The sequence below is a fragment of the Cebus imitator genome, unplaced genomic scaffold, assembly GCF_001604975.1.
Source record: "Cebus imitator isolate Cc_AM_T3 unplaced genomic scaffold, Cebus_imitator-1.0 Scaffold868, whole genome shotgun sequence".
Classification (NCBI taxonomy): Eukaryota; Metazoa; Chordata; class Mammalia; order Primates; family Cebidae; genus Cebus; species Cebus imitator.
This window is the reverse complement of record NW_016108183.1, coordinates 76,836-90,132: the sequence shown is the minus strand read 5'-3', so window position 1 is coordinate 90,132 and position 13,297 is coordinate 76,836. Positions and strand designations below refer to the sequence as shown.

The window sequence follows — 13,297 nt, the reverse complement described above, 5'->3', positions numbered from 1 at the left end:
TCTGCCAAAGTGGCAAACTCTTCAGCCCATTTGTCCTATATTTGCATGAATATTATGCTGTGAATGTTACGCTCCTTTGAACTTCAAAAGAGTTTCCTGGCCTCATTGACTACAACTTTAACAACAGAGCATAATGGAGTTACACAGAAGGACCTTTTCCCAGCTACAGACCTCAAACCTTGCTGATGCTGGACAGTAACAACCTTTTATGTAAGCAACAAATGACTCATTCATCCATTGCAATGCACTATCAGTATTTTTGGGTTTCCTGAGCATGTCTTCTCTCTTATAAGTGAAATTATAAATATGGCTAATCAGCTACCAGCAAGTGGCAGCACCTACCTTCACCATTCCTTGGGAAGAGCTTTCCACAAACAAATCATTTTTTCCACACTTCCAGATTTCTGAATCAATTGAGTGAGCCTCTTTGATCATAATGGCATCCCCCATCATTCCACCCTGATTCCCCAAATAGGAGAGCAAATAGGCTACAAAGCACCTTCTTTGACCTAAAAGCTTATATTCTAACCAGCCCCTGAAAGACAAAAAACTGCCTTCGTTTGGTAAAATGGTGTCAGACAAGGAGAGATGTGAAGAGTTTATGACCCATATCTACTCTTACCCTTTTTCTGAAGTTTTTCCAGTTGCTTTCTTTTTTAATTTTAGAAAACCCCTCTATTTCCTTCCATCTACTTCTGTACCAACTTGTCTTTAGAATTGCACAGTAAAAATATGGGAAATAAGATGTATTTTTAATTTAAAAGAGCTTTTCTCCTGTAGTAAAACTTAAACTTGCCAATTGTGGAAATTTTGGAATAGACAGAAGTATAAAAGTGAACAAAAATAACATTCATAAACCTACCATCCGGAGATTTTAAAAAATTAGTTCCCTATTGCATACCATACAGGAATATAAATTTCAGATGGAATAGAGAACTACGGGTAAAACCTAAAATTATGGCAGCAGTAGAAAAAAATATAAAAATATAGGGTGAGAAAGACCTTCCTAAGAATAAGAAAGCCAGAAGCCATACAGAAAATGAACGACAGATCTGACTACATAAAATTTTAAAGCTTCTATATGGGAAAAATAAAACAAAAATTAAAACAAGTGGCATATAGAAAATAATATTTAAAATAGACAAGGTTAATAAGTAAGCTTTTACAAATAATTATGACAAGCAACCTAACTAAAAAATAGACAATTCACTGAAGAAATAAAATTGAACTAATACATAGTTGAAAAGATGCTGCAGTAACAGAAAAATACCAAGCAAAACCGACAGATTATTTCTCCTATTAAAACTGACCCCAAAATACAAAGGTTAATTATAATCTTGGTAAATGAATTAGAAATGGACTTTCATACAGAGATGGTGGGAGCATAAATTAATGCAACTTATTTGAAAGGCAATTTGGCAGTACTTATCAGGATTAAAACTGAACATATACTTTATTTCTCACAAGTACTTGAATAAGTGCTTAAAGATGTTCATAAAAGCCTTACTTGTAATAGCAAAAACCGGAAGCAACCTCAATATCTACAAATATAGACTGGTTAAATAAACCCTGGGAAACTTATACAACTGCAAACTATGCAGGCATTACAAAGAATATGGCACTGTTACGTTGCAATGTATTGACATGGAAGGGTGTCCTAGTCACATTATTGAGTAAAAAAAGTCACAGAAAAATGTATATAATATCCTATTTTTGTAAAACAAAAAATCATACAGACATGTATGTATAATTTTATAAAACAAAGAAAGTATTTTGGAAGAACATATAGCAAACCACTAATAGTGGTTATTCCAGGAGAGTGGAATGGCAGTGTAGAGACACATGTTCCATATGAAGCTCAAATGCTTTCATGTTATTTTGTATACTAAGCATATATATTAATTTTATAATTTAAGAAACTTAAAAAAAAGTTAACATGCATTTCCCAGGGCCACCAAATTTTCAATAAACAGTGTTTTTAATGGTAGCATTATATTACATTACTTGGATCGTTTTTGTAACCATTTAACCATGAACTGACATTTCCACTGCTTCTAACTTCTCACTGTTAGAGCTACAATATAAACCTCTGTGCATGCATATTGTGCATGTTTCTGTGTGTGTGTGTGCGTGTGTGTGTGTGTGTGTGTACTTATCAAGGCAACATACATAGGACATATGCTCTGAGGTTTTCCCTTTAGCAGAGCTGATTTTGCATGTCTTCAGAACAGTTAGCTTGGGCGTGGACACACATAATGATGCTCAGTGGCTCATTAAGGGAAGGACCATGACCTTAGCCTCATCATCTGACAATAAGCCTGAAACACTGGACCAGAACTGGTGCCCTAGGCCATCTGTTACATAATCACTTTGGCACCATTGAATATCAAAAGAGCTTGGGACAAATTCATCAGCACAAGGAAATATCAGAAAGTAGTAGATTTGGGTTTGTAATTGTTTTTTAAGTCGCATCTTTCTTTGTCTAAGTTTCATGGACAGTATTAATCAATTTTTAATAAATATGAAACGCTTTCCATAAGAGATGGTCTTCTAAGAGTTACAAGCTTTCTTTATGAGGTAATCATTAACAGGTTATAAGGGAAGTTTCTCTCTAAGAGAGGAAGATTTTTAATATAAATTTAAGGGGTACAAGTGGAGTTTGGTTACATTGATATATTCCATAAAGTTTGGACTTTTAGGGTAACCATCACCTAAATACTGTACATTGTACTTAGTAATTTCTCATCCCTAAGCCCAGATAATTGTGAGCTGAGCTGAGAATGCGTGGATGCTTCTGTCATATCCACTTAAATCAAGGAGGGCTTCTGGAAGAGGAGGATTCCGAGATGAACTATATTCAAGTGGAAGAAGAAGGATGCAATTTGAGGAGTACAAGAGTAGAGGCTGATCCAAGCTTCCTTGCTGAGATCATGCCCCACTAAACTTCCTTTTGTGTACCAATCATACTAGATATCACCACAGATTGCTCATGCTCAAAAGCCTAATCAAACACACTATTAAACACTATTTCTCCCAGGAAGAAGACTACATTGACTATGAAAATCGTAGTGGGGCAGAAACACACTTAAGGATGGAATAGGCTTGGTGCTGTTCTCCTTGTCAGCAAGCCTTCTGCCTGATCTATTTAACTTGTGTGATAAAAGAGATAAAGGTTTAAGTGATGGGCTTCAGATGCTGCTTCAGCTCCTACCAAGAATATTTTTACAGCTCCTTCTCATGAATAAGTTCAGTGGAGCAGAGAATGCCCCTCTTGGACCAATTCCACTTTGTGCTTCTTTTGATGCTGCCAAAAAGGGGAACTAGAACTTAGGCTTTTCCTTCAAATTTAGAGCAAGCGTCTGCCTCGGAGGTGGCTGAAAGTGGCCCAGAGAAGGTAAGACCCACACTGTGCAAAGGCAGCAGAAAGCTCCTAAGAAGAATGGAGATGTCTATGGTTACTCATAAATCTCCTAAATGTGGCAGCAAGGAGGGTTAATTATCCCCCCCACACACACTTCCTGCCACTCTCTGCTTTCTCCAATGTGTTAGCCCATTACACGGATCGCTGACTTTCTAGAAATAGTCCCTGGGTTTTCCGGGATGTTCTTTTCAATAAAGAGCATCCAATTTGCTAACGGTCCCTGGAATCTCAACTTCCTCAAAGGATTTTTCATCTGAGTCCAGTTCATTGGAAGGTTTCTTCCTTCCTTGTTTTTCGGCATAAGGGAGTAGGCAGAGCCTGCTTTACTTTTCTTTTTTTTTTTTTTCCTTTTCCGTGTCATTATTTTTCATAAACTGAAAGACTTTGCTGAAGAGTCTGAAATTTGGGAAAATTCCAGCTCATCTGTCGGATATTTCTAGAGTTACATAAAATGTACTGAAATTTGTATAGTTTAGAAAAGGAAAGAGAAAATAAGCTAATGTGTCATAAGTTCGAAGAGACAAAAACTATATGATAATCAGAAAAACAGCCCCAATTTAGTTGGCCTGATTCAAAGCTCTCATTCTTTTATCAATTCATGCACAAACCAGTAATACTCACTTTCTTCTCTTAGAATAATGGTACGGCTACATGGGCTAAATCACAATTGCTACAGATTATAGCCACATTTTTAAGAAATTGTAAAAAGTATACTATTTTCCAAATGCAAGACACTTACGTTTTACTTGCTCTGTTTTGCCTCCTTCTAGGTAAAGAAAGAACAACAAGGAGAAGATGTATTTCATGCCTCCCATTTTCCACTTTTTTTTCATTTGGGCCACTGCAAAAGGTGACACAGAACCTTCAAGCTGTTGGGAAGAAAGCAGAAAAAAAGAGATTTAAAACAGATCTTCTGGAACTGATAGTGGTCACTGATATTCAGGCTTCTAACCTGCTAGAAAAAGAAATGCCAGAGAATTTACATAAGTGTAAGTATTCTTTGTCTGCACAAGATAAAGTACTTGCCTCTCCTGTCTTGCAAAGGTTGTGGGCAAAAATTCAAGTGAATGAGAGTGCATTCCTATTCAAAGCTGAGGCTAAATCCTTACAGACAAATCATAGAAAAATGAAAATAAATTTTGAAATCTTCCTTTCTAAGTTGATTTCTCAAGAGATTTTCTTTGGGAGAAAAGGGAAACTTTAGTTTACAAAAACGGTTATTTTGGCAAAGAAGGTAAAAGTAACAGGCATGAGAGCAAGCAATTTCTGAAATGAAAGTTAACTAATCTTAGCTTCAAGACTACTGTTACCATTAATCCTTTAGGGATGAAGTACAAATTGATCAGTTTCTCCTGTGTCCTCTATGAGATCTACAAGTATCTTGGGTTTGGCAACTAATGTTGTAAAAGATAGATCTAATTAGCAAATGGATGCAATTAAATACCTGAAAAGTTTTATTGCTTAAAGTGGTTCAGACATATTCCTCCCTCATGAAGTCCCTCGTAAAATGGAAATTTTAAATGGGCAATTTTTAGGGGAAATTAGGCAAATTAAATAGATAATTTGTTCACCTTGCACCACCATGCAAAAGACCATCAAAGCAACTACAATTCTTCAAAACATGAGATTGGCATTCCCAGTATAAGGGGTAGAAATCTTAAATCTTTTGAACCTTGGAACACAGAAAGTTTGCTGTAGCTCATATTTAGTCACAGGTCATTTCCACAGACTTTAGAGTTTGCAAAATTCTTCCAATGGATGATTTGAAAATATTGAAATGTTGTAAAAACACCAGATTCAATCTGAATGGGGAATTAACTGTTTGATCTTTCCAGAGAGTCCAACCTAAATATTGCACATAAAGAACTTGAAGGAATGCAAAATGATCATTTTGGAGAATTGGAATATCTTTGGGTTCTGAAGTAGATGTCACAGCTCCTATTTAAATGCTATGAAGTTGCCTGGGTCATTTAAAATCCACTGTTTCAAATTATGAATGCATAACCAAGGAAGAACTGATGATAGAGTAATTTGTGCTATCAGGCAAGATTTGCAGCACCGTCTGCCTTCTTTCTTTACCTCCTCCCTGCTCCTTAAAGAACCAAATTCTCCTAGGACATGTTCCTACCCATCCAAAGACCTGAGTTCTGACATCTTGGTCCCCTCTGTGAGTTTGTGGCCCACTTTCAATCACTCAAAATGTCGCTGTCTCTTGAGGGGTACCATGTTTCTTTGAAACAAATCATTTTCATTAACAGTTTAACACAGCTACCCACTTCAGTGAGGTTCTTCCTAAGCCTACTTAATAAGCTTATTCTCCAAAGCCTCCAAAAGAGAAAGATTTTTAACCACTAAAATCCAATTTATCATATTCATATATGGATATCAGTGGGTGTTTCTGAAACCATGGTTTTAGGGTCTCCCCATGCAAGAATCAATGGGGCGGTTTTTCTTGTACAATGATTGAGCGATTCAGTGAACAGTAGCATTACTTCATAACTCAAGTTGGCAAGAAAACGGCTCAGAATTTTTTGCTTTTCTTAGGTCCCAACTAATGTTATGAGCAAATAAAAAAGTTGGTAACTAGAGAGCAATTAATCTCTTTTGGAGTTCCTGTCATTTGTGTGGCCTCCCAGGCTGTGATGGAGAACATCAGAAAATGAATCGCTTTATAAATATTCACTTTTGATTTATAAGATCCTGAAGTCCTGCCTTTGTATTCTGTGCAGAAATATGAACCAAGAAGAGTTTCCTCCCCAGATCTCTTCACTGTTCAATTTCTCTTTATCTCTTTAGCTTTTTTTGGGGGGAGGGGGTGTTTCAAAACATCTGTTGGGACTGCAGCAGTAAACACAAGCAAGCATTGCTCAGCAAACTAGCCGAGTCTTATTCTTGCAAAGAGCCAAACTGTCCTTAATTTTTCAAATTATACTTTGACCCAGTTAACTGGAGTTATTTCTGCATTAACTCTCTGTCTGCTTCACACAGGCTGTTGTGCCATTGAACTTGCACTGGCTCTTTTACAGGTTACTTAGATATGTAGCCACTGACATGTTTCAGGGGATCCAGGACTCAACAAGAAAGTAACAACAACAAAAAAACCCAAAACCCTGCAACTAACACTGGTAGCAGAGGTGGGATGGGAGAGTTCCTGTGTTTTACAAGAGAAAGAGAAATGTATCAAGCACCAAAAGAAATGTATTTATTAAGGTGCTTCCATGAAACAAGCATTCATTCACATTGTTCATTTGCATTAAGCAAAGGGAACAACTACTCCTTGTCCAGCTGTGACTGCAAGGCAATCTGGGCCATCAAGTGTCAGGAGCCCACTTTCAGAACAGGTCTCCTGGGTAGAACAGAAGCGAGGAGACATCCCCACAGGAAGGCTAAGGGATGAACACATGTCAGCCAGTTCTTCACGTCCCACAGTGTCTCTTTAATCCTCCCAAGAGGCTTAACTGACCTTGTAATCTCACATTGACTATCATCTGTGGGACAGCCCCTAGGGTAGCAATTTTCTTTCTGACAAACAATAAGAAAGACACCGGAGTCTCAGGCCCTTGTCTATCAGCTGAAATCTTCTCCCCACTCAACCACCCAGCACGAAAAGCTCAGTTAACTGGTGATGTGTTGCCGCTGAGAATGGCGGTTTTAGCCCAGGGTATCTCTTGTTGGAGGCAATGCAACTCCTTTATTGCTGTTTATGACTGACCAACAATGCCTTGCATTTGGCTTGCAAAACACCTTCCTATCTATCATTTCATTTTATTCCACACAACTCCACCTTCAAAATGGGCACTCGGAGGACCCAAAGAACTCAAGTAACTTTAGTGGCAGGGCTGGGAGGGACTGGAAAGCAGGCTTTCAGGGCCCTACGCTTTGGCAATGTACCACGTTGCTTCCAGGGCCTAGTTTATCAAATTCCGACCCCAGTAGTCAGGGCCAAAAAATGGGGCAGATGGCCAAAGGATAGGATACGGAGTCTTTTACCCATCTACCCTGTTACATTAACTTTAGCACATATTAATCATCAAAATGAGAAAACAGGCTCAGGAACACAGGCAGTAATTAAGGGAACTGCAGAGCCCCTTGGGTAGCTCAGGGTGGAGTACCTAAGTGACCTCTCAAAGAGCCAGAGCATAGAGAAATGCAGGCCGAGTGGGAAGTGACGAGCTGTGAGTTCGAATTCAGAGACCCCTGACTTGCTTTGGTCAGAAGCCTTGGCGCCCCCACCTCCATCCAGGTGGCTCGCTGCTGGACCATAGAACGGATTGGGGTGGCAGTGGAATTTGGGGCACCCTGGGGAAACTTCCAGGGGTGGATCCCGCCAACAGAAGGCACCCCACCTGTGCAAAGGCTGGAAAAGGAGGTGAGGGAAGCAGGCGCCGGGCACTGCTCACTAACCTGGGCACTGGCCTCCTCCGTCTGCCACGCGTGCAAGCGCTCCGAGCTCCCCAGGGCGCTCTCGTCCGATGTCTGGGGCTCGCAGGTTGTGGCGAGAGCTAGAGTGCGCGCGAGGGGGGAGGGGGAGCTCAAAAGTGGGTGGGAGGAAAAACATCACCGCCCTCACACCACGAGGGAGCAGAGGCTTGCTCGGCTCCCGGGGGCAGAGCCAAGGCGCGGGCGCGGCGGCCCGGGGCCACCTGCCCGCCCGCCGGCCCGCCCGCTCGCTCGCTCGCTCCCCACTTGGCCGGAGAAACTGGCCGTTCGGTGCTGGCGGGAAGTCCGCAAGCACGCAGCCGCTGCAAGCACGCACCCTTTCTCCGGCCCGGCACAATGGCTTTATTTCTGCTCCCCCAGCCCGAAAGTTTAAAAATCCGGAGAAAGTGTGAGACTCAGCCGGCTACTTTCCCATCACGCAGCGCCCCCACTGCACCCCCCTCCTTTGGCTGGGCAAGCGTTGGGGTCTTAAAGGGACCGCACAGCTCCTCTGGTCCCTCCTCCCGCTCTGCACTGGTTGCACCTAGGAGCTTCCCACCATTCGCACACGCCCTGAAGACACGACTACCCTCCGACTTCCTGCCTGGAAGACCATACCCGCTCTCTTTGGGCACCACGGCCTTTCCGAGGGGTGCACCTGGTCTGGTCCTGAGCTTGTGCCCTGGACACAGAATGAACCGGCCTCGCAAATCACGCCCTATCTAGCACGCTGCTTAACATTTCAGGGCGTTTCCCAGATCCACACAGTGAGTGGCTAGCAGAGTGACAAAGCTTTGGTTTGGTGTCCTTAAAGGTGGGGTGGAGATGGGTGTGTATAGGGTCAGGGATTAGAAATCCGCTTTCTCTTAAAAACAGGGCTCCCAAGCCTCATGGAAAGGGCCTCTTCTAACTGTTAAGTGTCTTGAAGAAAACTTGGTGCGAACCGCCATACCCACCACTTTTTTTTTTTGTTTGTTTGTTTGTTTAAGCAAGTCGTCAAACTTCTAAGTTGGGCCAAGAGCTCGACTTCGAAATCACAATAGCACTACTGATGCCTTGGTGGACCTGAGACAAACTACTTCAAATTTGTGTTTATTCGAAGAGTGATACTTACAAATAATTGTTAGAAATGTCTAAGGTCCAGGAAAGTGGTGCCTCGACAGACAATACGTTAAGCCCCTAAATTTGGAGAAGAACTGCAGGGCTTTTTTTCTACGAGAACTAGATAAATATCGATATTTTTAACATCTGTATAGCGCTTTATGGCTTACAGAGTGTTTTCACATACATCAACATTATGTTTTAAACCCTTACAACCAATTGAACTATTTGTGGTCTGAAGTGTTAGAGTTGGTGGGGAACTTCTGAACCATTCAGCTTAACCTCATCATTTCACAGAAGAGGAAACTGAATTGGAGAAGATGATTATGTATCTAAGGTCACACAGCTAGTAAATGACAAATTTGAGATTCCAATCCAGATTCCCTGACTCTCAACGCACTACTCTCTGGTTGTTATCTCCAGTCTATAGATGAGGAAATTGATGCTTAGAGAAATTGTGGCTTGCTAAGAAAAAACACTTATCAGGAACAGAGAACAAAGAAAAATTAAAACAAGAATAATTGTCCCTGGACTTCACCTCCTTTTTCTTTTTCAGAAGTGTTAATATTATCCAACTAGCCTCTGCATTGCTGGAGATGTTTATTTCACTGTTAACAAAGGAAAGGGGGCCCTTTCTGCAATGCTGCCTTCAGGCCCAAAATGTCTAGCTCCGTCCTGCTGCCTGGGTAGCCATACATTGCCACATGCATTCAATTTGTGCTGTAGTATATCGGTTTGAACTTGCTGATTTGTTGCCTTATAACTGTTTTCATGCCGTTTAATGCAGTGATGTTTTGTCTTACTAGACTGTGAGTTCTTCAAGGGTAAGAGTTGGTTGTTCAATATTCCTTGTGCATGCATTACCCAACTTCCATCATGACTTCCAACATGCTTACAGAATATTCTGGAAAATGAGCTTCAAGGGATAGTCTGAGACAAACATAAATTCTAGCATTTAAAATAAATAGGCTCACTGGGATTTAAAAGCTCATCTATTTGGCTACAACCACTCACTCCCCTTGCTTGGTGTAGAATTCTAATTACTGCATAACAAACCATCCCAAAACCTAGTGGCTTAAAGCAAGCAATTATTCTCAATTGGTTCTATTGAGTTGATTCTATTGAACTTGCTTAGGATCTCTTATGCAGTTGCAGGCAACTGTTTACGGGGCTACTGGAATTCTCTGAAAGGTTTTCCATTAGTGTAAATGTTAGTCATCCTTGTATTTTTTATTAGTTCCAATCTTGATTTCTGAATTAGGAACTCCCATTTGGATGAGTCCTAATCTAGACATCATACCAGGTTCTACACAAAGTTAAGTGATGATTACTTTCATGCTTTCTTTACTTTCTCTATTTATTAACTAGGGATGAGATTATAGATAATATCATACTCATTTTAAAAAAAAGTTTTATTTTGAGATAATGGTAGATTTATATGCAGTTGTAAGAAATAATTTAGAGGGATCTCAAAAACCCTTCATCCAGTTTTCCCAATGATAACATCATTCATGACTATGGTACAATGTCACAACCAGAACACTGACATTGATACTATCCATTCACCTTATTCTGATTTCACCAGTTTCATATGCAGTCATTTGCTTGTGTATATAATTCTATGCAATTGTATTACATGTGACCACCACCATAGTAAAATACAGAAGAGTGCCATTACCACAAGGATACCCTGTATTACACTTTCATAATCACACCCATCTTTTCCTCTCTCCCTCTCCCTCCTCCCTGTCAACTGCTAAACTAAATTATTCTCCATCTCTATAATTTTGTCATTTAAGAATGTTACATGGAATCATATGGTATGTAACCTTTTGAGGTTGTCTCTTCCCCTGCCCCGATATAATTATCTGGAGACCCATTCAAGCTGTTTCAGGTGTCAATAGTTCCTTTTCATTGATGAGGGGTATTCCATGGTAGGGATATATCACAATTTGTTTAAATCATTCATCTATTGGGGGATTGATTGGCTACTACTGCTATGAACATTTGTATACAGCTATTTGCATAAAGGTAAGTTTTCATTTCTCTGGGATAAATACCCAAAAATATAGTTCCTGGGTTGTATGGTAAATGCATATTTACTTTTGTAAGGACTGCCATACTGTTTTTAGAGCAACTATACTATTTTATATGCCCACCAGCAATATGTGAGAGATCCAGTTTCTCTGCATTCTTGCCAGCATTTGTTGTTCTCCTTATTTTTTATTTTAGCCATTCTGCTAGGTATATAGTGATATCTCATTGTGGTTTTAACTTGCATTTTCCTAATACCTAATGGTATCCACCATCTTTTCATTGTTTATTTGATACCTGCATATCTTATTCACAAATATTTTATCCCAGTCTGTAGCTTTTCTTTTTATCCTCTTCCCATGAACTTCCACAGAACAAAAGTTTTTAATGCTTTACGTCCAGTTTATCAAATTTCCCTCATATAGATCATGTTTTGGCATTAAGTTTAAAAACCCTCTACCTAGCTCTAGATCCTGAATATTTTCTTCTGTATTTTTGTTTTAAAAATGTTACAGTCTTAAGTTTCACATTTAATTATGATCTATTTTGAGTTAATTTTTATAAAAGGTGTGATGTTTAGGTTGATGTTCATATTTTGCCTATATTTTTCGCCCAATTGACCCAGTACCATTAGGTGAAAAAGCTATCTCTTTCATTGAATTGCTTTTACACCTTGGTCAAACATTGGTTGGGCATATTGTTTGAATCTATTTCTGGCTTCTCTGTTCAGTCCCATTGATCTATGTATCTATGCCTCCATCAGTGCCATGCAGTCTTGATTATTGCAAACATATGGTAGGCCTGAATTTCAAGTAGAGTGGGTCCTCCCTCTTTGTTCCTCTTTTTCAGGATTGTTTAGCGACTCTAGGTCTTGTACCTTTCCATATAAACTTTAGAATAAACTTGTCTATGTCTACAAAATATCTTACTGGAATTTAGTTAGAAACTGCATTAAAACTATAGAGCAATTTGGGGACAGTTGACAAATTTAATGTGTTGAGCATTTCAATCCATGAATATGGAATCTCTCCATTTATTTAGGTCTTTTTGATTTCATTCACCAGTGTTTTGTAGTTTTCAGCATATAACGTCTATAAATATTTTGTTAGACTCATATCTACATATTTCTTTTTCTTTGAAGCAATTGTAAATGTTATTGTATTTTTAATTTCATCCACACACTCATTGCTAGTATATATGAATGCAAGTAATTGCTGTGTGCTGATCTTCTATGCTTTGTGTTGCGGAACTCACACTTATTTTAAAAATAAATATAAAAATGGAAGTATTATGAAATGATTATATACAAAACAGTGTTCTGATAGCACAAACTTTTTGCTTTTTAAGTGCTTCTTGTCCCACTAGGACATAGAAAACTCAGGTTATTAAATTAACTTTGAAAAAATGGCAGAATACATACATTGATGAATATATTGTAGTATAGGTTTACCTCTTCTTAGAAAAGAGGCCACCAACTTACAGTATGTATTAACTAGATACTTGATTCAATATATAGAATCTCTCTTAAAGACCCTTTAGGATTGATTATTCAGCCATTTTCTAATGACCATCTTGGTTATTTGTATATGTTCTCATTTGTTACTGAAATTTTTTCTCTGTTGTATTTTCTTCCTGCCAGCCATTTCTAGAAACTGCTAGAAAAAAGAATTGGTGTGGTTCATCTAATATTTCCAGCTTTCCTCCTTTTGAGCTCATGGTAGGATTTTACTCTTCTTCCCTTTTTGAAATTAGGCATGGTCATTCAATTTGATTTGGCTAATGAAATCTTAACAAAAGTGATGTGTTGCTTATTTTTGCAGCATAACCTTTAATACTGTCTGTTAACACCAGTGAAAACAATTCTGTTTCCTAGAACTTTATGAAAACCAAATAAGTAAATAGCAAGAGTAGATTATAGATTCTTAAAGGTAAAATTAAAAGAAGCAGATTCTCTTTAGTTTAATGTATTCTTGTAAGTTAAGGTGTCATTTTCTATTTATGCCTTTAAGTTATTGTAGCAAACAAAAATAACCCAAATTATTTTTTATTTGTGCTTTGTGTTATATCAGAATATTATATTATAAAAATAATTTTCTTAAGTGATTTTAAGATATTTTTGGAAGGATTTTAAGTGATTCCTTTCCCAAAGAAGTACATCTCTAGATTTATAATAACAGCCATTTTAAAAGCAAGATTTGCCTTACAGAAAATTTCAGGAACATATTTATTTTTAAAAATCAAGATAAACTCATCATAGTATACAGGATTATATTAACTACCTAAAGGATGAAAGGAGTAACTTTCTTGATCCAGAATTATAGT

The 13,297-nt window shown here is 38.6% G+C and overlaps 1 protein-coding gene across 4 annotated transcripts in view; it reads right to left on the bottom strand.

The window, feature by feature from the left end:
• CHRDL1 (chordin like 1) overlaps nucleotides 1-8,234 on the bottom strand; it is a 124,027-nt gene extending 115,793 nt beyond the window's left edge. For all 4 annotated transcript variants that reach the window (XM_017520712.2, XM_017520714.2, XM_017520713.2 and 1 more), the window contains exons 1-2: nucleotides 7,826-8,234; nucleotides 4,161-4,290 (exon numbers count right to left, since the gene is read on the bottom strand). In XM_017520712.2, coding sequence (XP_017376201.1) covers nucleotides 4,161-4,254 — 94 coding nt within the window. In that variant the 5' untranslated portion in view covers nucleotides 4,255-4,290; nucleotides 7,826-8,234. The remainder of the gene's footprint in view (nucleotides 1-4,160; nucleotides 4,291-7,825) is intronic.
• Between the last annotated feature and the right edge of the window lie 5,063 nt (nucleotides 8,235-13,297).